Source organism: Osmia lignaria, chromosome 13 (assembly GCF_051020975.1).
Source record: "Osmia lignaria lignaria isolate PbOS001 chromosome 13, iyOsmLign1, whole genome shotgun sequence".
Lineage (NCBI taxonomy): Eukaryota > Metazoa > Arthropoda > Insecta > Hymenoptera > Megachilidae > Osmia > Osmia lignaria.
The window spans coordinates 8,645,229-8,665,353 of NC_135044.1; the positions used below are offsets into that span (position 1 = coordinate 8,645,229).

The 20,125-nt window shown below is 29.2% G+C and overlaps 7 protein-coding genes across 10 annotated transcripts; 4 read left to right on the plus strand and 3 right to left on the minus strand.

The window, feature by feature from the left end:
* The first annotated feature begins 1,482 nt into the window (after positions 1 to 1,482).
* Positions 1,483 to 3,343, plus strand: LOC117602142 (uncharacterized). Its single transcript, XM_034319749.2, has 3 exons — positions 1,483 to 1,813; positions 1,994 to 2,095; positions 2,260 to 3,343. Exons 1-3 carry the CDS (start codon positions 1,688 to 1,690, stop codon positions 2,590 to 2,592), a joined length of 561 nt encoding a protein of 186 aa, XP_034175640.1. The 5' UTR covers positions 1,483 to 1,687; the 3' UTR covers positions 2,593 to 3,343.
* A 654-nt stretch (positions 3,344 to 3,997) lies between these two features.
* LOC117602135 (dolichyl pyrophosphate Man9GlcNAc2 alpha-1,3-glucosyltransferase) lies at positions 3,998 to 6,000 on the plus strand. Its single transcript, XM_034319739.2, has 2 exons — positions 3,998 to 4,136; positions 4,224 to 6,000. The coding sequence occupies exon 2, from the start codon at positions 4,311 to 4,313 to the stop codon at positions 5,943 to 5,945; it is 1,635 nt and encodes a 544-aa protein (XP_034175630.2). The 5' UTR covers positions 3,998 to 4,136; positions 4,224 to 4,310; the 3' UTR covers positions 5,946 to 6,000.
* Positions 3,998 to 7,121, plus strand: LOC143306011 (bolA-like protein 2). 2 transcript variants are annotated; one of them, XM_076691666.1, is made up of 4 exons: positions 3,998 to 4,136; positions 6,554 to 6,648; positions 6,728 to 6,872; positions 6,983 to 7,121. In XM_076691666.1, the coding sequence occupies exons 1-3, from the start codon at positions 4,074 to 4,076 to the stop codon at positions 6,822 to 6,824; spliced, it is 255 nt and encodes an 84-aa protein (XP_076547781.1). In that variant the 5' UTR covers positions 3,998 to 4,073; the 3' UTR covers positions 6,825 to 6,872; positions 6,983 to 7,121. The 2 variants fall into 2 exon arrangements, with proteins under 2 accessions (XP_076547781.1, XP_076547782.1); XM_076691667.1 differs by having other exon boundaries at positions 6,986 to 7,121.
* On the plus strand, positions 7,015 to 8,424 carry LOC117602138 (garnysstan). The gene is made up of 2 exons (XM_034319746.2): positions 7,015 to 7,902; positions 7,970 to 8,424. The coding sequence occupies exons 1-2, from the start codon at positions 7,015 to 7,017 to the stop codon at positions 8,228 to 8,230; spliced, it is 1,149 nt and encodes a 382-aa protein (XP_034175637.1). The 3' UTR covers positions 8,231 to 8,424.
* A 145-nt stretch (positions 8,425 to 8,569) lies between these two features.
* Tpcn1 (two pore segment channel 1) lies at positions 8,570 to 13,420 on the minus strand. 3 transcript variants are annotated; one of them, XM_076691657.1, is made up of 13 exons: positions 12,991 to 13,420; positions 12,560 to 12,744; positions 12,269 to 12,433; positions 12,077 to 12,202; positions 11,270 to 11,577; positions 10,886 to 11,166; positions 10,593 to 10,811; positions 10,392 to 10,511; positions 9,960 to 10,299; positions 9,576 to 9,877; positions 9,338 to 9,444; positions 8,987 to 9,276; positions 8,570 to 8,877 (listed from the first exon to the last, which is right to left on the minus strand). In XM_076691657.1, the coding sequence occupies exons 1-12, from the start codon at positions 13,100 to 13,102 to the stop codon at positions 9,070 to 9,072; spliced, it is 2,472 nt and encodes an 823-aa protein (XP_076547772.1). In that variant the 5' UTR covers positions 13,103 to 13,420; the 3' UTR covers positions 8,570 to 8,877; positions 8,987 to 9,069. The 3 variants fall into 3 exon arrangements, with proteins under 3 accessions (XP_076547772.1, XP_076547770.1, XP_076547771.1); XM_076691655.1 differs by having other exon boundaries at positions 12,560 to 12,777; XM_076691656.1 differs by having other exon boundaries at positions 8,960 to 9,276; positions 12,560 to 12,777.
* Positions 13,421 to 13,547: 127 nt separating this feature from the next.
* Positions 13,548 to 15,250, minus strand: RpL6 (ribosomal protein L6). Its single transcript, XM_034319747.2, has 4 exons — positions 15,108 to 15,250; positions 14,448 to 14,642; positions 14,098 to 14,371; positions 13,548 to 14,017 (listed from the first exon to the last, which is right to left on the minus strand). The coding sequence occupies exons 2-4, from the start codon at positions 14,640 to 14,642 to the stop codon at positions 13,671 to 13,673; spliced, it is 816 nt and encodes a 271-aa protein (XP_034175638.1). The 5' UTR covers positions 15,108 to 15,250; the 3' UTR covers positions 13,548 to 13,670.
* A 235-nt stretch (positions 15,251 to 15,485) lies between these two features.
* Positions 15,486 to 19,899, minus strand: rb (adaptor related protein complex 3 subunit ruby). The gene is made up of 10 exons (XM_034319724.2): positions 19,593 to 19,899; positions 19,221 to 19,296; positions 18,479 to 19,060; positions 18,107 to 18,403; positions 17,699 to 17,966; positions 16,911 to 17,618; positions 16,551 to 16,844; positions 16,198 to 16,469; positions 15,768 to 16,132; positions 15,486 to 15,692 (listed from the first exon to the last, which is right to left on the minus strand). The coding sequence occupies exons 1-10, from the start codon at positions 19,721 to 19,723 to the stop codon at positions 15,539 to 15,541; spliced, it is 3,147 nt and encodes a 1,048-aa protein (XP_034175615.2). The 5' UTR covers positions 19,724 to 19,899; the 3' UTR covers positions 15,486 to 15,538.
* Positions 19,900 to 20,125: the final 226 nt, after the last annotated feature.

The following is a 20,125-nucleotide window of genomic DNA, read 5'->3' on the forward strand; positions in this document are numbered from 1 at the left end:
CAAGATTCACGAAGCAAGCAAATCGTGCTTACCTCGTCCCATCCCGAACTCTCCCGATTCGACGCCAGTCGCTGCGCTCTGATTGGCCCCTTTTCCTCTAGTCAACTGGACGAAATCCTGTCTTTCTTTCGCCCCGCTCAAAGTACGACACGACATGTTCGGAAACTCTGATTATACGTTTCTAGAGCAATAAACTCTTTTATATTATTCAAACAATTCAGAAGTTTTTTTTTTTATACCTTTTCGGTTAATCAGGTGCCAATGTTCCTTCGGTGAGCAGATAAAAATCTGTTGATTCTACGTGACTAAAACTGTTGACAGTTACACCTTTCGATAACTACACTGGTTTGAAAAAACTGGTTCAGATTGTGTAATTTAAAATTCTGCGAAGCTGTATCTATTAACAATCAATGCTACAAATCTATAGTACGAAAAAAGTAGACATATAATATATCTGTGTATCTTTTACTGTTTACTTGCAAAAAAGAATTTCGATTAAAATATGAGTTCGAATAAATTTAATAAAAGGGAAAATTCCTTCGCGGTTTTAGTTGATTGTAAGAATGTTGGGAAAGTAATGAAGTATGTACATTTAGGAATGCAATCAATGTGGCAATTCGTTAGTCTTTCCATTTCTACTGTATTATTGCGCACAATCCAAAGAATTATAAACTATTTATTATATATCAAAAATGCTATTAAAAAGTAATAACAAATGATCGTAATAATGGTTATATTTCATTTAATAGGTATGTATTTTCTTCCTTTTTACACAACCTTCTTATCACTCTTAAGAAATATAATTAAAGAAAACATGAAATTGATGGTAAATGTTAGTAATCAAGTTATGAACATAAATGCTTTTTAACACGTTCGAAAGTTTTTTGCACGTTTATCATCACTCCTAAGATATGTAATTATTAATTTCGAATTCTTCAGACTGTATATGTATAATTACACTGCGGCAAATGGTTCGTCACTTCAGAGTTACTCACTTTCTATCATTTAATTCATATAGCGATAAAAAAGGACTTTATACATTACTGAAATTTAATTGATTTGATGAACTCCAAACAACGTGTAAACCGTGTTTTCATGTTTTTAAATTCTTTAACGTGCACTTTCAAAAAATAGTACTACTAACGCCATCAGGTAACAAGATGTTGAACTACGATCAACCCAGATTACCTACAGAGTTCCCGCTAAATTTAAAAAATAAGTGCTTTTAAAAATATTATTTAAAATATTATTAGGCCAATAAATGTTTTATAATAGAATATGAAATAACATTTTATACTTTATTTACATTGAATCTTTATGTATTTCACGTTAAAATAAACATAAAAACATGCATGGTATTCTATTAACATTTTTGCATGTTTGAGTATTGCAAAACGAACTTTTATTCTTAAAAAGTTTACTTCACAAGAATTAGAATTTTTTCTCAGTTATAGTATCAATAATAGCCAAAACTTAGTTTCATTTTCTATCGGAGCTTGCGCACCATTTGTTCGAACATGGATTCCAGGAACACCCTTAATCTTCCACTAATATTTAATAGACTTACTGTTTGATTAGTAGTATATCCTTGAAAAGATCAAAAAAATAAAAATAGAATATATTTAGACTTTATTGTTACACCTTGCTAAAGAACGTTTATCAGAAAGTAATTAGTTTAATCTATAAAATGTCTCAGGCCTACATTCACGCTTGCGAAAGGGCAGAATTGTTAGGATTACCAATTCCAAGCGAGGAGGAGTGGAGAGAAGCGAACGATCATGTCAATGATAATGACGACGATGCAGTGATTCAAGTAATTATATTATTATTATGCCAGTAGACAAGCATAAATGTAGCAAAAAATAGTTTTTTATATTCTCTTGCAAATTGTAAGTACTATTACTACTGTAGTGATCAGAAGAAAAGTATGTTTAATATTTTAATGAATAATAACTTCAGATATCTAAAAAGAAATTTATACTATACTTTACAGAACTTAGATTCCTCTGATGAAGCCGCTCAACGAATAGGAGGTGGATTAGAAGAATTAAACACTATTCTCAATGCAACACAGAAAAAAATTAATAGATTCAAGGTTAAACAATTGTTTATGGTTCTTTTAAGTATCATTGCTTCATGATTTGCCATTTATTTTATTTTTTTTCTAAAAGCAGTGTTAGTAGCCATAAACATATACATCACAAAAATTATATAATTTAAGTTCAAAGCATCAATTTGTAGAACAAAAGTATTTTACAGAATGTTTGTGGCAGTTTAAGTACTCTGTTGAAAGTAAAAGTGGGGTCTCGAAACGGTACACCAGATCATAAACACAGCAAGAAAAATGACAATGATCCAAAAGATCTTCTTGCTAAAACATCAATGAATGAAGAAAATTTAACAATAGAACTAGCAAATGATGAGAAATGTATGGACAAAGCAGAAACTGAACCAGTAATATCAAAAAAGATTGATATCAATGAAAAAATGGGATCCCATTTGGCCAAGTTAGATTCCCTTGTTACTAAAGCTGAAAATGCTCAATACAGTATGCAACATCAGACAAAACAAATGAAAAAATTTTTGAAGTAATCATTGACGTATGAAGATAATGTCAAATTCTTTAAAACCAAATTACTGGATATACATATGCAATATAACATTTAGCAAAATATAATTCTGATGTATCTAATACCGTCTGGTACATATAATATGAAAATTTGCTTTTATAATAATAATCATTGCTGTACCTGGAATTAGGTATTAGACAATACTATTGTGCCATGCATACAAAATAATTTGCAAGAAGAGTAGTTACACATTATTTCTTACAGTATCTTCTCCTATTAGTTTCTCCATTATTTAGGCAATACCTCATGACTTCAGCCAGTAATTTCAATTGAACTAAATCTAATTTTGACATGTCATTTTCATTACAATGATCTCTTGTTCCTCTGTTTCTGGAGATGACACAGCTTTCCTCATCCTTAAATAAAGCAAAGAGGAGTTCAAAAAAAGAGAAATTGAAGCTTATCAATCTGATGGTTTAAGCTCTAAGACAAAGCTGTCTTAGTTTTAAAAGATTTATGTGTCTTATGCTTGTATAAGTGCAAGGCTCTTATTATTATATTTACTTTGAAAGTAAATATAATTCCTGTTACATATTTCTTCACATTTAAAAACTGATATTTATATTACAATTAAAATAAATTACTTGTTACCATAACTTGCAGAATATATCATTGTTTAAATGTAATAAAAATCTTAAATTAATTATGTATAATATTATTACATAAAATGATTAAATATATACACATTTATTAAAAATATATATATTTTATAATGAGCATTTATAAAATTTATCTTTTATATGAACATTTTTTTAAACTTAGCTTCTGTTCTAAATTAGTTAAAATTAATTTAGAAGATAAAAAATATAATGTAATAAACGATTCGCATCCATTTTATCCTCAGAATGTAAAATGTATTTAAATGAATAAATTTATCCCTGGCATATTATTATAGTCTCTATCGATACTTGATCCTTTTTTATAATAAATATTAAAAATTATGTAAATAATTACGTATACCTACTTTGAACTGACTTTTGTATCAGAAAAAGTGCCTATGTTCCTTAGTGGCTTACGTTGGTCAGGTAATATTTACAGCGAAAAATTTACTTAATTTTATTTAATAATAACAAATTAGCAAAAGCGCAGCAATACAGCACACATAATTGTTTGCAATAACTTTAAAATATTGAGATAATTCGATTGATCGAAATTTGGTAATCGATTAATAATACTCCATCAAATTGTAATCGAATTCAAAAGTCACTTTTATCTCTGACGTAAAGCGAAATAATAAAAACTATTTAAATTATAAAAATCATATAAGAAAAAAAATAGGATACTTTATCTTCTTGTACCTTGAAATTTTTCCTAATATATCGTTACTTACATACTGATTTTATAAGCAATAATAGGCAGTACTGTATAGTATGTATAATATTTCTGCATATTGAAAGAAGCAACAGAACCGAAAGTCAAGATTTAAAGAATCAATAATTAAATATGCCATATACTGAAAGTTATATTAAAGATAAATTAATTAAGGAATTAAATGCTTCTCACGTGGTACGTATTTTATCCATGTTTTATTGTATTCTTTATTTTTTCATCAGTCTTTATTCTAACCTAAAATTTTCCATCATAAACCTATAGGTAACTAGACGTTGTTTTTAAAATAGCTTTTATTCGTTGCAATCAAGGATATAAGTTATTGAAGATTGTCGTCATATATGACCAGAAATGCAGGAGAGCATGCAAATTGTATTAATTTCCCTTTTAGCCCTTTTGTTAAGGTGGTGCATTACGTACCACCCGTACAGTGGTCAAGGGAAACCTCCAATATTTGGAGACTATGAAGCACAGCGACACTGGCAAGAAATAACGTTAAATCTTCCAACTGTAAAATGGTACACCAATACAACTGACAATGATTTATTATACTGGGGGTTAGATTATCCTCCTTTAACAGCTTACCATAGTTTTGCCTTAGGCTACATAGCTAATAAGATTAATTCTTCCTATGTAAAATTACATGAATCAAGAGGTTTTGAATCTGAAGATCACAAATATTTCATGAGACTTAGCGTATTTTTTATGGACATGTTTACTTATGTCCCATCAATGATATATTATATAGTAACCAATAAAACATTGAAAAATATTGGGAAAAGGGAATCAAATATATTTGGTTTCACAAAACGACAGATTATCCTTCTAATAGTATTAATTTATCCAAGTTTGATATTAATAGATAATGGACATTTTCAATATAATTGTGTATCACTGGGCTTATTTATCGGTGCAGTTGCATTTATACTTCAAAATTTATTTATTATTGGATCAATTTTGTTTGTAGCAGCACTAAATTATAAACAGATGGAACTTTATCATGCATTACCGATATTTTTCTATATACTTGGGAAACATTTACCTTTGAAACAAAAAATTGGAATATCTAATTTAAAAATGCTATTATGGATATCTTTCACAGTAATCGCAACGTTTTTCATTATATGGTTACCATTTCTTAAAAATCTGGAAACATTTGCAAGCGTAATTCTTCGCTTATTCCCAGTTTCCAGAGGTATATTTGAAGATAAAGTTGCTAACATTTGGTGTGCTGTAAATGTTCTTTATAAATTACGTAATACTTTTACAAATGAACAACTAGCCAAACTTTGTTTAACAATAACCGCATTTGCGGTTTTACCAAGTTCTATAGATCTATATCTGAACCCGAAAAAAGAAAAATTTATTATTTCTCTTATTAATTGTGCATTGGCATTTTTCCTTTTTTCATTTCAAGTTCATGAGAAGACAATTTTACTTGTTGCCATTCCAATTTTATTATATTTTCAGCATAATCCATTTCCTTGTTTCTGGTTTTTAATAATTTCACATTTTAGCATGTTACCATTGTTTATAAAAGATGATTTGTATTTAGCGTACTGCGTTACATTAATTTTTTATTTTCTCTTCGTTTCTTGGGAATATCCTGATTTGTTTAACAGTAGTGAATCATTGAATAGAAATGTACATATTATGACTAATCAAGAGCAAATTAAAACAAAACTTAAAAGGAACAAAAGTGGATTAAGTTTTGTGAAAGTAATAAGAGATACATTTCATTATTGCAAAAGTGGCTTATCAAGATATGATCTATATTCTTGGAGAATAACTTTATTTCACATCTCAATTTTAGGAATAATAATATTATCTGTTGTTAGCGGTTTTTTAAAACCACCAAATAGATACCCAGATTTATTCTCATTATTAGTTTCCATATATTCCTGTGCACATTTTATTATATTTTATTTATATTTCAACTACAAACAATTTGATATATCAAGAAACATCATAAATAAAGTGAATTAATTTAGTACAGTGGTATCATATTGCACAAAATGCTAAATGGATATAGCATATAACTATTACTACCATAATAAAATACCTTATTTGTTTCATATAAATCTGTTATTATGTATGTTTTATTCATTTCTAATTTATATCATAAATTATACTGTACTTGATTTAATGTTATTTGATTATACTGTAATTAAGTATTGGATAAATATATTCTTTTTTTTTCTTTTTGAATTATATAATCCTCTACAGATGTTTGAACTTTGCTCTACTATTAAATATTACTTAACTAAATTAGCATAACAACAACATTATGCATGCATATTTAACCTTTTATGGCAGTTGTATCAAAACATTTCATTCTGTGAATAAGGGAAGTCCATGGACTAAACAAAAATTGAAACGTTTGAGCTTTTATAATTGAAACAAAAATTTGTTCTTGAAATAAACTGATACGTTACTGTATTGATAAAAACATAAATTCTATTTTATAGCAATAATATAAGGTTTATGATAAGATTCTGAAATTTTATTAATTCTGAGTAATATAATCTGTGCTGTAACTTTTAATATGTGAGAATATACAATAAATTACCTTTATATTATTTCAAATGTTACAGGAAGTGATAGATCAGTCTGATGGTTGTGGTGCTAAATTTTCTGTAGTAATTGTCTCTGATGTGTTTGATGGAAAACCTTTACTGCAACGTCATAGGTATAATAATTTTTAAGTTTTTGAAAGATTCGAACAAGATACATGTTTTTAAATAAAATATTATCTTTTCATGCCTTAGGCTAGTAAATGCAGTTTTAGAAGAAGAACTTAAAACAATCCATGCATTTTCACAAAAGACATTAACTCCAGAACAGTGGGAAAAACAAAAGAGCTAATTTATTTAACAATTTATAACGCAAAATATTAATGTCCTATCATAAAAGGTATTATACGCAATCTTTATAATTATGAATTATGATTAATTAAAAAATGAAAAATTCTGAATGATAGTTCTTTTACTTACAACAATTTGTAATCAGCTTTTTTTTATTAGCAGCCACATAAACAGAATTGAAAAAATTTAATATGATTCACTTCAAAGTGTCTGCACCAGGAAAAGTGATCTTGTTTGGAGAACATGCTGTAGTGTATGGAAAAACAGCTATTGCAGCTAGTATAGGTTTACATACAACAATAGACTTAACTGAGTTACCTGAAGCAGAACAAGTTATTAAAATATATTTTCCTAAAGTAAATCTATTTATTAGTATACCTCTTCAACAAATACAAAACTTCCTTGTTGTTAATAACAGCATAGAATTAATAGGGAATTATGAAGTATTTTATAATAAGATAAAGGAATTTGTTGGTAATATCAGTTATACAAATCTGCAACAAAAATTAAGTTTAGAGGCATTCTTTTATCTTCTCATATACATTACGCAGAAAGAAGATATAAATATAAAACCTTTTCAAATTCAGTTAAACAATGAATTTGCAATTGGTTCTGGACTCGGTAGTTCTGCTTCATTCGCAGTTTCTCTTGCTGCTTGCTTTTTACATTGGTCATATTTGAGAAAAAATATCTGCAAAGAATTCGGTGTTTCTGATTTAGAAATGATTTCGAAATATGCTTTAAATTGTGAGAGGATCATGCATGGTAATCCATCTGGAATAGATAATTCCATATGTACGTACGGATCGATGATTGAATTTAAGAAAGGTCATTGTATGAAACCAATAAGCAATGTACAAACCATGAAAATTCTATTAGTAGACACAAGAGTTAATAGAAGCACAAAAGCGTTGATGGAAAGATACTTAGAGCTGAAACACAAATATCCTGTTATTATTGATCTCATTATGGATTCTATTGATAATATTTCAATGGAAGCAATAAAAATCATACAGAAACTTAAAAATCTTTCAACCACTGATAATGAATCTCTGTATGAAAACTATAAACAATTAATGGTAAGTATTTATTATGTATACAAATTTTAATATTCAAATTTCCTTACTGTTTATCATATTATTACAGACACTTATTAACATGAATCAAGGATTGTTAGCTACATGTCAAGTTTCGCATCCCTCCTTAGACAGGATTTGTGCAGAGGCACAAAATTATGCTTTAGCAGCAAAACTTACAGGTGCTGGAGGCGGTGGGCATGCATTTATTTTATTGTTACCTGATACCCAGCCAGAAACAATTTCTAGTATATCACGAAAATTAATTGCAGACGGTTTTACTGTCACGTTAACAACTTTAGGGGTTCCTGGTGTACAAATTCATAAATAATATACTATGAATTTAAATTAACAAATAAATTTTCTTTTGTTTGCAATATATTTTAATATAATCTATATTTTGTCTACAATTATTCACAAGCATAATAGTATTGTTCCTTAAAAAAATTTTTAGAATTTATATTAAATATTAGTTCTTTATTAGCGCCATACATACACATAGCAATAACTATTTCAATATACTACTTTCTGTTCCTTCATTGTTTTAATTTCAATTGTTAAATAAAATTGTAAAACAGAAAGCATAATTAAAAAGACTAGGAATTAATGATTTTCTAATACCATTATAAATGTGCATTGTATACTATTACATGATAGAAAGGGTAGTGGGTATAATAAATAGTGGAAAGGGTCTGATTTATATAAAAAAAAACCTTATTTAAAACAATGTCACGTTTATAACAAAAAAAAGATGAATAAATATTGTAGAATTTTAAAAGAAAAATATGACGAGTTATTAAATTTTGTAAAATTATATTGAACTGTGATGTAGTTAAACATCATATTTTGTAATTAGTACTTCACGTTCGTCTCCAGAAAAAGATAGGAGAATTAAATTTTGTACCTGAGGTAATGATCATTCATATTCTGGATGTTAAATTTTATAAAATTATTGATCAACGAATCACTGCGTGTAATCTGAAATAAAAAGATTTCATTTTTCATATTCCATTCAATATATGGTTTCACATTTATTTCATAAATTTAGTAAAAATTTTACTTGTACTACTTAGGTTTATGTTACAACCTTTTAAATCAGCATGTTGCACGGATATACATTTGTTAAATAGGTTTAATTTATTACTATTACTATACAACATTAGATGAGTGTCACAAGTTTTCTGTTACTCCTAGATGATTTGATTCCGAGATCATATCATCCGTGCAATCTTCTTCCGAATTATGAGAAGTATTTGACAAAAATTGTCTCTCAGTTTGTACTACTTCTGCAATCCATTCGTTTATTTCATTTGTATACATTTTTCTCTGCAATACTTCTCGCGTTCGAGGCCGTGAACCAATAAATGCAGTAGTTCCCTGTAACATTAATGCAATTATAAAATCACATAAATAAAATACCAATTACCTATAAACTTACACCAACTATGAGTGAAGGTCGTAATTTTTCTAAAATTTGAAAATCTTCGATCATGCATTGTAATTCATCCCATTTTAATTCCACTTCTTCATGAAGCATTTTTTCTTCTGTAAAACACATGTAAAAAGATTACAAGAATTATTAAGTAGAATAAATCTAGTTTTAATTCAATTGAAAAATGTATTTTTAAAATTTATATGTTTATGATTATCGTGATGAAATATTAAAATATAATCACCATCGCGTTTAGATGTTGATTTCTTATAATGTATCCTAAATCGAAATGCTTCCAAAAAGCTAGATACCACAATTGTTAACACAATCATTGTCACCAGATAAAATACCATAAAATAGATTCTTGTATACATTCCAACAGTGAATGCGTATGCATTCATTAAAATAAACCAATTATTAACAACTGTCAACTCAAAAAGAGTCATACAACTGGCTATAAGATTGTCAAAAGTATTAAGATAATAATATCCTAGTGTGGTACTTTCATTGACAGAATATTTATAAAAATCTTCAACTGTTGTGTTTCTGCCAAACAGTTCAATTATGTAATATATATATCTTAAAAAATGAAATTCATAAAAATAAAAGTTGTTCAATTTACACTTACTTGCAACAATTTCGCATATTATATCCCGCAAATAATTCCATTCCGATAATCGCAAAGAAATAATATAAAACAAGCATGACTACTGCGGTAGAAGACATTAAAGGAGTTAAAATAACTAGAGTACCAAACACATCTCGGTATCTCTTTTTCATTTTAAATAATCTTAAAATTCTAAGTGGTCTGAATAAGACGAAAAATGTTGCCGTAGGAAATAGACATAAAATACAAGCTGCGACAAGCGTCATTACAGATGTGCCTAAATCAAAAAGATTCCATCCAGAACTAAGATATCGCCTTGTGCCAAGTCCTAATACTTTTATCAATGCTTCGGTAACAAATACTATAATCAAAAACAATATTATACATAGTTTAATATTATATTATATTTAATATTAATATTATACGATATTGTTATAAATATTGTTTACTTACTTCCCCCAAAAAGGAAAGTATCCCAAGATGCAGCAAATAAAAGTGTACCGTGGACAGTAGTATCACTCGGCTCCAATATCCTTACTATCATAGCAATACCATTTGCGACGATTGTTGCATCTAAATAATTAGCAATTAACAATTAGGATATAGTAAAGTGAAAATTAATTTTGTATAAATTCACTTGTTTGTTTAACTTACACATTAAAATTTCGAAATAGGTCCATCTAATAGCAGCATGAGCTCCTGTACAGAGAATTTGCAATGGCTGTGACGTACTGTGATACCAAGGCACAGCAGAGTACTGCGGTTCCCACTGAAGCATTATAGTATCATAAATATTCAAAAATTCTTCTGAACTTAAAACTCCACTTCCAGAAGTATTTAAGTAGCGAAACATTAGAACAACATCTCTAATACCTACATAAAGTTTATTTGTTTACTTCATAAAGTCTGAAAAATCTTTGATATAACTTTATACGAATTTAACATACTTCTAGTTGGAGCATAATATCGCATTAATCCTTCGAATTGACGAAATCGCATTTTATCTGGATTCTGTTTGGAAACTAACAACTTAAATGCATGCTGACATGCTTTTCTTTTATGCAAAAACAATTTTTTAAATTTATCACGCTCAGCTGCTGTAAATGTTTCGTTAACTACTGCCAACATTAAATTCATCATCACGTATAACATTGTGGATAAGTAAGATACAAAATATATTGCATACCACTTATTTTTCGAATATGATGGCATCATTACATCTGGAAAACTAAACATTGAAATTGTAAGAAAATATTTGTTTTCATTTATACTTTTTATAGCAACAGAAATTTTTTAGTTATTACTTACATATTACTGCAAATGATACTTACTTAGCAGTAGTGAGAAGGACAAATAGGCTCACAAAACTGTCTTGCAGAGTAGAAAAATTTCTGTTCATTTCACTGAACATATAATAACCCAAGACTGTGTAAAGCGTAACAAAAAATAAAAGCAGCCCTAACATATCTAAAATCGGTGGTAACGTTAAAAGTATTTGTCTTATAAATCTTCTTACTCCTCCAAAACATTTTGTATCTACTAAAAATATAGGCCTCAGGGCGCGTGTTACACGAAAATGCGATGACTGCCGCACTAAAACTGTCATAGCTTCCAAAAACATGATGACTAATGTAATGCACTGCAAAAAGAAAAAGAAGAAATTAATAATGTAAACGTTTGTTTTCCTTTAATTAAAGAAATTTTCTTCTGAATACGTTGGTTGGTCATTGCATATTATCAGCATTTAATACTGTTATGCCATTGTGTGATAGATCTGAATATTAATGAGTACAAAGTGTTAATAAGTCAATAACAGACACCACTGATATAACATATATCATGTTAATTAAAAAATTAAATAAATGTATTTTATACAGCACACCCTAATAAATATGTTAGCATATATAATACACCAAAGAAGAAATAATACAATTATCACATTCTCTTTTGTTAAAAATGTAATCTAAAACGGTCTGTGGTTCTGAGGCTTCTTATCTTCTCATTAATATTCTCATCTTTTTTTTTGCATTAGTATTGTGAAAGACAACCATTATATTATATGTTATCCTCAGCTGCATTAATAACTTATTCCGTACAATGACAATAACAAAATACAAACCGAATAAAACTGCTGTTACCTTTAACATTGTTCGTTTATGTTTTAACATAGTTAGCCAGCCAACCCATCTTAATTTTAAAGCTAATTCTATACCTATTATTATCAAAGCAAAAAGTTCTATTGATCCGTGTGCCCAAACTGGCATCTAAAATGAGACACAAATTAAAAACCAATGTTTCAAAAAGAAGTGATTCTTTTATAAATGACTTACACCAAACAAAGGTACAGCTGGTTCTTCCACAAAAGCTAAAGCCAGAAGTACAAGAGAGGTCAATAAATCTAACCCATAATACCAATTATTATGAACTAAAAGATACGCTGGTAAATCTTCTGGGTGCTTTGGATGAGAGTCAAACTTTTCATTATTCCTACCTTCCTATGAAAATAATTTCTTCAGATAACATTTCACATCTTAAAACAATTATCAATATACATACATGTATACATATATATATATAACATGATAAGTGCTACTGCTAAAGTACTATAGACACATAAATACCTCTAAAAATATTGCAGCTTCATGATAATTCATTTCCCAATGTAAATCATGATCTGAAAGTGAATCATGCGCCGGAAGAACTGCATTTTCAGACATATTTTCTCTGTCTACCTCGGCTGTATCAAATTTCTGAATAAATTGTTCTGGTGTTCTTGAATTCTCCACAGAAGAATTCATGTGATTTTCTGCAGAAGAAGATGATAATATAGATCCATATCCTAAAACAAAAACAACACAAAGAATATTCTCAATGTATAAAAGTTTGCTTACACAAAGTTAAACAATTGACAAATTCATGCAGTAATAACTTAATTTGTTACAAAATAAAAAACTTAAGAAGGATGATATTAATTATACATTTGTCAAAACAAACATACATTTTATAAAAAAAGAAAAATGATTTTAAACCATAATTTTCAACTGAGACTCACTTGGACATGGGCGGTGCGAAATATCTGGTTCAAGTGATATATTCGCATCATCGTCAAAACGTTGATAATTAGCGGAATACTCAATAGATTTAATTGATATAGGAGAAGACATTTGCGAATGGCGTGTCACATGTCATATGTATTTAACAGGCAACACATTTGTGTTAACACACTTCTTATTTGCAGTAGCTTGTCTAATCCAACACAGTGATGTCACTATTCAGTAGCTGAGCACTGTCTGGATTAGACTGAAAACAATATGCGAAGATATATACATAGTTGTGGATGATGGATATTTTACATATTATAGTAACGACACTGAGTAACGTTATTCAATCTCCTCATTTGACGTTCTAGATCGTAACGCGCATGCGTATACATAGAGAATAAATTCAACTGATTCAACTGTAGTCATACAAATTAATCATATCTATGTAAGTATTACAACTATAATATCAACTTTAATCTTATTGTTAGTTTCACGTATTATATATATATTAATTTACATTTTTCATACAAAATACAAATATTATATACGTATAAAAGCAATTGTATCATCAAAGATGTATAAAATGTATTATTCCAAACATACAATAAGTTTTTTATAATTAAGGAATTAAAAAGAAATTTTATTTACTGTTTTTGTATTTATTGTGTATTTATATTCAAATCATAAAAGATTAGAACTTTAATCTGTGAGGGTATTGGCTGCTCCTCAAGCCAAACATTGCTGACAAATAAGTAAATAACATTTTCTTCTCTTTATTTCTCTTGATAGCAGAAATAATAAATTTGTCCACCACTTTTTGATCAACCTTTCTCTGGTCGCTTGGTTTGTATTCATCCTTCTTCTTGGTGAAAATGTCACCTTCCTCCTTCTTCGCACGTTTCTCCCGTTTTCTTTTGAAATAATCGTCATTAATATGATTTGGAATTTTCAAACCGGAAATATTAATACGCGTAGATGTAGCGATTACATAGTTCTGGCTAACCCTTCGAAGTGGGCAAGCGTTGATCAAAAAAGGACCTAATTAAAAGAAAAAGGAAAATATTTCATTAAATTTAATTTCTATTTAATCATTTATCGTAAATCTATATTAAATTTACCTGTAACTAAGAGTAAACCACTCTTAAGCTGTTTTAGGAAAACAACCCTTTTTCCTTTATGAGCCCCAGCAAGAAGGATACAAATTGTTCCTGGCTTCAAAGAAGACCTTAAATAACGTCGATGATCACTGAAACATTTCTTAGCATGATGTACAGTTACTGGATCTGCTGTAGGATAATTTGCACGTCTTTTCTTCAATAATACAATACGTTTCTCTCCATTTTTATCACCACTGATTTTCTTTTCAATGGTTACTGGCTTTTTAGGCTTAACCTGTTATGTTAAACATATAAATTACATACCAGCATAAATAATAATTAAGAAAAATATGTAACATTATATAACATACGGTTTTTGGAGTTTTCTTGCCAAGAAATTTATAAATGGCCTTTTTATGGAACATACGAGTACGGCTAAATCTATAAACACCATTTCCTAAATCATAATTTCTTGGCCTAATTCGACCTTTCTTCCCAGCCTTTCTCTCTGAAGAAGAGTTTTTCTTCTCCAAAGATTTTGCGTTTGGTTCCTTTGGATCAGTCATCTGAAATATAAACATACATAGGTGTTAAAGGAATTATAACTCTCTATGTGTCCATGTGTCCAATCATCTAAAACGGTATAATAATACATCAACTTAATTTCTTATTTAACATAACTTACATTATGTTTTGTGAAGGTTATGTCACGTTTCCTTTAACTTTAAATATAGATTATAAGCGAAAAATGGTGAAGCAATTAATTCAAAATAGTTTATACAATGTTATGACTTGAAATAGGGTAATGTACATTAACTTTACTTGTAAAATTGATAAAGTGTCAAACATTAACCTTACAAAATTTAAATTCTTAAAACTAAACAAATAATGATATTAAGGAAAAAATATCGTGTTATTTTGGAAACAGATGTATGAAATATATAAAATTTCGCAAAATCTGCAATTATTTCATTATCATAAGAAGAGATTGCTTTGATAATACGAGACCCATTGATCATATTCCATCTTACCTTAAATCGTGCGGCTAAAAGAGCCTATACACTATAGTGTGTTTCCTTCCATTGGCCATGCTCTGGAGTCGATTATACATATATCGATACACACACACCGATTATATTCGAGAATTATCGAAATAAACAAAGACGGACCAATTTCAAAATAACTTATAGGAACAAATTCTAAATATTGTCCATAAATAATGTATTCTGAATATACAAATATAATACATACTTGATAATTTTCAAGACTAGCAAACAATGGTTTCGCGTTATTGTAAAAAACATGTATCAGGTTTTGTTTTTAGTTGTATATATTTGTTAGATTTTTCAAATTTCTGTATACATTTATTAACATTAATTAAAAATTGTATATTTACTTTATACAAGATTTGTAAATATATGTAACTTGTGTTTCATAATTCATAACTGTAAATGTGAAACACTTAACTCATTTTTAAATTACTTTTTAATTCATTCAGTAAGATAGAGCCTATTACCATTTTTTCACAATTTACACAAATCTCCAACAAATTGTTACTTATCATTTTTATTGTCACTAATACCAAGGATTTTGATGCTAAAGTATGGGCAGCAAATCTGCAAGGATACAAAGAAAATTTTATATTATGAAACGTAACAGAAAACTATAAATACATTTTTTGCTTCACTAACCGAATTTCCTCGCCATTGCTAGACACCATTGCAACATTTGCAATTTCAAAAACTTTCTGAGGAAGAGCTTTCGCATTGCCCGAATGTTCCACTTTTGCGACATGTTCGTTCATACCCTTTAACTTGTTTTTCTCAGCAGTAAACATACTCTCTGGCAACAATACGGCTCTAATTATTTCTCCGATAGGTGCTTTAATAGTAACCGAGAACGAATATGTTTCTTCACCGATTAAAAAGTCTACATTAAAGTTTGCCGGCTGCGTAGAGTCATTAAAATTGATTCCCAATGTGGAAGATAAATTCGAATTTACTTCCAAAAGTGGTATTCGTGTGAAATCATGAATAACCATACCTTTTGGTAAATTCTAAAATAAAAAGTAAAGTATAATTGTTACATTTTCCAATAAGTGTATAAAATCAAATTACATACCTTTGTCCCTGCTTGTATTTCTTTAATCGGCTCATTCCCTTCATTTGAAAATGTTAATTCGATAGTAACTAAATAAGCGCTTACTAAATGCTGGGATCTAGTAAACCTATATTCAATTTTTAAACCATGACCCATAATACTATTTAATAATTCAGACTTTTTTATTGGAATAAACGAAGTTGATACTTCTCTCACGTCGTTTGTAACATTTGGATTAACGGGAGTAAGAAAACCTCCTGTACTCAGTGGCATGACAGGTGTCATTGGAATCACTGTAATTAAAATAAAATGTAGATATCATTTTCATTATAATATTAAATCGTGTTTCCGTTTGTTCCTTTTATATATCTTACCATCGTCTAAATCTAGAAGGAGATCAATGTTACTTTTTGGTTTCTCTTTCGTTTGCTGATTTGAAACTGTACGATTTCGCTCTTCGCTTTCTTGAGAATCTTCCGAAGTCTCTTCGGAATCTGATTCATCGCTTTCTGATTCGCTATCAGAATCATCTGATGTTTTCACAGATTTCTTTTTCTCGCTATTGTTTTCTGATTTGCCAGATTCCGATGTATATTCGGATGAATCGCTGTCTTCGTCCGTCGAATCACTTGTCGAAGTATCCGAAGGTTCATTTTCTTTATCCAATTCTAAATATGAATACCATTTCCATGAAAAAAATATTGGATTATAATTTAAACGATTTTAAAACTTACCCTCTGCTTGAATACTTTCATCATCGCTGTAAAACGGTTTATCTTTTCCTCTTCCTTTTTTATCTTTCTTATCTTTCTTATAATACTCGTCCCTAGCGTCTCTTGTAGTGCGATTCGCAACGTCTCTTACCGATGGATCAGGTGCTTCGTCAGGGAAAGGTGGCAAAGGACGATAACCAGCGCATGGCATATCCAAATAATGCGACAATGTACCCAACTGATACTCGGAATTTTTAAATCTAGATGTCAACGTGGGTGCAGGCTTTGGAGCTAGAAATATTCTTTTAGCTAGCTGCGGAAGTTTCTTCTTATTTTCATCCTCTTCAAAAATAAAACGTTTCAAGAAACGTGTACGATCTCTGATATCGTAATTCTGATCGTACTTAGCAAGTTGGAAGACGTATTGACAGAACGGTTTCGATTGAACTGGATTATTGAAACAGAGCTTTACAGCTAAATTTAAAATCTGTAGCTTCACTATATCTTGCTCATTTACAAAATTTTTCGCCATTTTTCTAAGTACGTCCGGAGCTATTTTAGGCACCCTATCTGAATACTCTCCTAACAACCATAAAATTGATGCCCTGGCTTGTGGTATCGTTATGAAATCCATTAATTTTGCCATATGAGCTATTATATTTTTGTGTTCATTCGGTTGAGTTTGTAAGAGCTTTTTTATAACAACCACGCTTTCTGCTACAACAGCCTCTAAACAAAAAATTACAAAAAATCACATAAAATGGCAATTATTATATTCTAGCATAATCGTATACCTGATAAACACTTACCATCACGATTACTTAATAAAGAAACTAATCCATTTAAACACGTATCAGTGACCTCTTTTATATTACTTGCACATCTCCCAATCGCTTGTATACTTGCTCCAACAAATTCTTTATCGCTACTAGAAATGTATGTTTGAAATTCTCTTAATATAACTCCGATACTAGTTTCAGTAGCTAAATTGGTCAAAATATCTAATTTTAAAAGCTTTATATGCGTAGGATCCGAAGTTCTCACAAAGAACGACTTAAGAAAAGGTTCAAACATTCCCTATATAAAAATAATCAAAAAATTATGCACCGGTTAGTTTTTATTTTTAAATGCCTTACTTTGCTAGTTATCATATAAACCTAACGTACTCTGTAAATTTATAAGAAATCAAGTTATTAGTATATCAGTACTTACATTACCTTTCTGGTAATTGATATACTAGCAATGCAATGAAGAACTATGCTTTGAACTTCTCGATGTCCTCTCAACAACCTTATCAATGCTTTGGCAGCAATTATTACTTCGCTTTGCGGTGCTGTATGATGATACAACTGAGCCACCGCCATTACTACAGAAGCATTTCTACTTTGTAAAAGGGGTTTTGTGTTTCGTAACAATAATCGGTGATCAGGATCTAACGTTAATTTTGGTTTCTTTGAATTAGACGAATCAGAATCAGAATCATAAAATAGGCGATTCTCATCATCATCTAGGTTCTATAAAAATTATTTTAAAAAAATATGAATCTTATGTATATCAAGATATTTGTAATTCTAACAAATTATACATACATCTACATTAGGATTAACAAACTGCGTTTTTGCGTATCTCGTAAGCATGTTGACTATAACAACTTGGCCCCATTCATCAACATCTACTAACAAGTTGCAAAGTTTTCTGTAATTTTTATGTATCAAATCTATTCTTTCAGGACAAACTTCTTCAAAGGCCATTACCGCTGAACCCACAACAAGAGTTGTTTTATCGGATAATAATTTTTCTAAAACGCTTATTAGCTCATCTTTTTGTTCAGAATCTAACGAGTAAAGTTTAGGAATAGCGTGCGCAGCAGTTTTCCTAACGTATGGTGACATATCACTGGCTGAATCTTTAATAGCAAGCATTACTATAGGCACTATCATAGAAACTCTTATACTCGAAAGCACTCTTAAAGCGCTAGCTCTTATTAACTGATTAGGATCTTTCAATGCTCGTTGGAATGTAGAGATAGATAATAGCGCAAGATCTTGTTGATCCTCTGCGTAACGGACCAAATAAACGTAAACTAACTTCTTTACTTCAATATTCTTTGATACAACGTTTTTTACTACAGCTGGAAATAATTCTGATGCATCCCTTCCCTTTGCTATCATCTGAAAAAAATATTTAAAAAATCATTTTAAATGCTTAAGCGCAATACACAAAAATTAATAAATCTTTTGAAGATGATATAACAAACTAAAGCGTGTTTGACAATAATTTTCGATAAGAAATTAAATTATAAAATTATATAATAAATATAACGTATATCACCCCGATTATTCGTTTCATTGCTTCCAATTTAAGCCCATCCTTATTACTATCTAGCATTTGTTTTAAATCTTCATGCCTAAAAGAGAAAGTATCTTTGCGGTAAACAACTGTGCATTAAATATTAATACATTTCATATTAAATGAAATCTTCGATTCATGATGTTTCAACATGCAAATAACATATTGAATCTTCAACTTATAAAACACAATTAAAGCATCACAAAACGTTTGAAACATGATAATACACAAAATATGTTATTTTTTCATTTAAAAGCGCCCAACTCATTTGAATTATATTAAAACACAAAAAAAACAAATTCAAAAAAACACTTAAAATTATATAAATATACTTTTCACAGATAATATATTTACTTTTTGTAATCGGAGTGAAAAAATCCACCAGAAGCAGGATCAGTAGCAAGTTCTGTATCAGTTGCATTTGACGGTCTGTCATTGCTGTATGATCCCCCGTTATTTGACAACGAATTCGCAGCAGTTAACATTTTTCTTATTTTTTCGTCGAAACAGAATAACTTTTCTTTCTGCTTTAGATTTCACTAAATTGCGCGACCTTTTTTAAATTTTTTTACAATCAAATATTACTGCTAAGCCTGTTAAGCATCAACACATATCCATGTTGCTTAGATCCGTTTAGATCCAAGTCAGTTGTGGCACATCGAGAGTTCTCGTTTCGTGTATCGAGATATATCGAATCATAGTTTGAAATAATATAATTCGATCCGTAGTTATTATCAATTTATAAAAATATTTTATAAAAACTACGGTATTTATAAAGATAATAATTATTAAAAACGTAAATTATATTTCGATCAAATTCGACCAAACATATTTCAAGGTTAAATTTAAATTATTATTAAAGATCGATGACTTTAATCTCTATATGT

Excerpts from the sequence above, each read along its gene's own strand:
- LOC117602142 (XM_034319749.2), top strand. The coding sequence starts at position 1,688 with ATGTCTCAGGCCTACATTCACGCTTGCGAAAGGGCAGAATTGTTAGGA. Across the intron at positions 1,814-1,993 it reads ACGACGATGCAGTGATTCAA|AACTTAGATTCCTCTGATGA; the intron begins GTAATTATATTA and ends TATACTTTACAG. Across the intron at positions 2,096-2,259 it reads AAAAAATTAATAGATTCAAG|AATGTTTGTGGCAGTTTAAG; the intron begins GTTAAACAATTG and ends AGTATTTTACAG.
- LOC143306011 (XM_076691666.1), top strand. The coding sequence starts at position 4,074 with ATGCCATATACTGAAAGTTATATTAAAGATAAATTAATTAAGGAATTA. Across the intron at positions 4,137-6,553 it reads AATTAAATGCTTCTCACGTG|GAAGTGATAGATCAGTCTGA; the intron begins GTACGTATTTTA and ends CAAATGTTACAG. Across the intron at positions 6,649-6,727 it reads CCTTTACTGCAACGTCATAG|GCTAGTAAATGCAGTTTTAG; the intron begins GTATAATAATTT and ends TTCATGCCTTAG.
- LOC117602135 (XM_034319739.2), top strand. The coding sequence starts at position 4,311 with ATGCAGGAGAGCATGCAAATTGTATTAATTTCCCTTTTAGCCCTTTTG.
- LOC117602138 (XM_034319746.2), top strand. The coding sequence starts at position 7,015 with ATGATTCACTTCAAAGTGTCTGCACCAGGAAAAGTGATCTTGTTTGGA. Across the intron at positions 7,903-7,969 it reads AAAACTATAAACAATTAATG|ACACTTATTAACATGAATCA; the intron begins GTAAGTATTTAT and ends ATATTATTACAG.
- Tpcn1 (XM_076691655.1), bottom strand. The coding sequence starts at position 13,102 with ATGTCTTCTCCTATATCAATTAAATCTATTGAGTATTCCGCTAATTAT. Across the intron at positions 10,812-10,885 it reads ATATTATGCTCCAACTAGAA|GTATTAGAGATGTTGTTCTA; the intron begins GTATGTTAAATT and ends AACTTTATGTAG. Across the intron at positions 9,445-9,575 it reads ATCAACATCTAAACGCGATG|AAGAAAAAATGCTTCATGAA; the intron begins GTGATTATATTT and ends TGTGTTTTACAG.
- RpL6 (XM_034319747.2), bottom strand. The coding sequence starts at position 14,642 with ATGACTGATCCAAAGGAACCAAACGCAAAATCTTTGGAGAAGAAAAAC. Across the intron at positions 14,372-14,447 it reads GCAAGAAAACTCCAAAAACC|GTTAAGCCTAAAAAGCCAGT; the intron begins GTATGTTATATA and ends TTAACATAACAG. Across the intron at positions 14,018-14,097 it reads TGGTTTACTCTTAGTTACAG|GTCCTTTTTTGATCAACGCT; the intron begins GTAAATTTAATA and ends TCTTTTAATTAG.
- rb (XM_034319724.2), bottom strand. The coding sequence starts at position 19,723 with ATGTTAACTGCTGCGAATTCGTTGTCAAATAACGGGGGATCATACAGC. Across the intron at positions 19,297-19,592 it reads TTTCACTCCGATTACAAAAA|GCATGAAGATTTAAAACAAA; the intron begins GTAAATATATTA and ends TTTCTCTTTTAG. Across the intron at positions 16,470-16,550 it reads CCTTCTAGATTTAGACGATG|TGATTCCAATGACACCTGTC; the intron begins GTAAGATATATA and ends TTTTAATTACAG.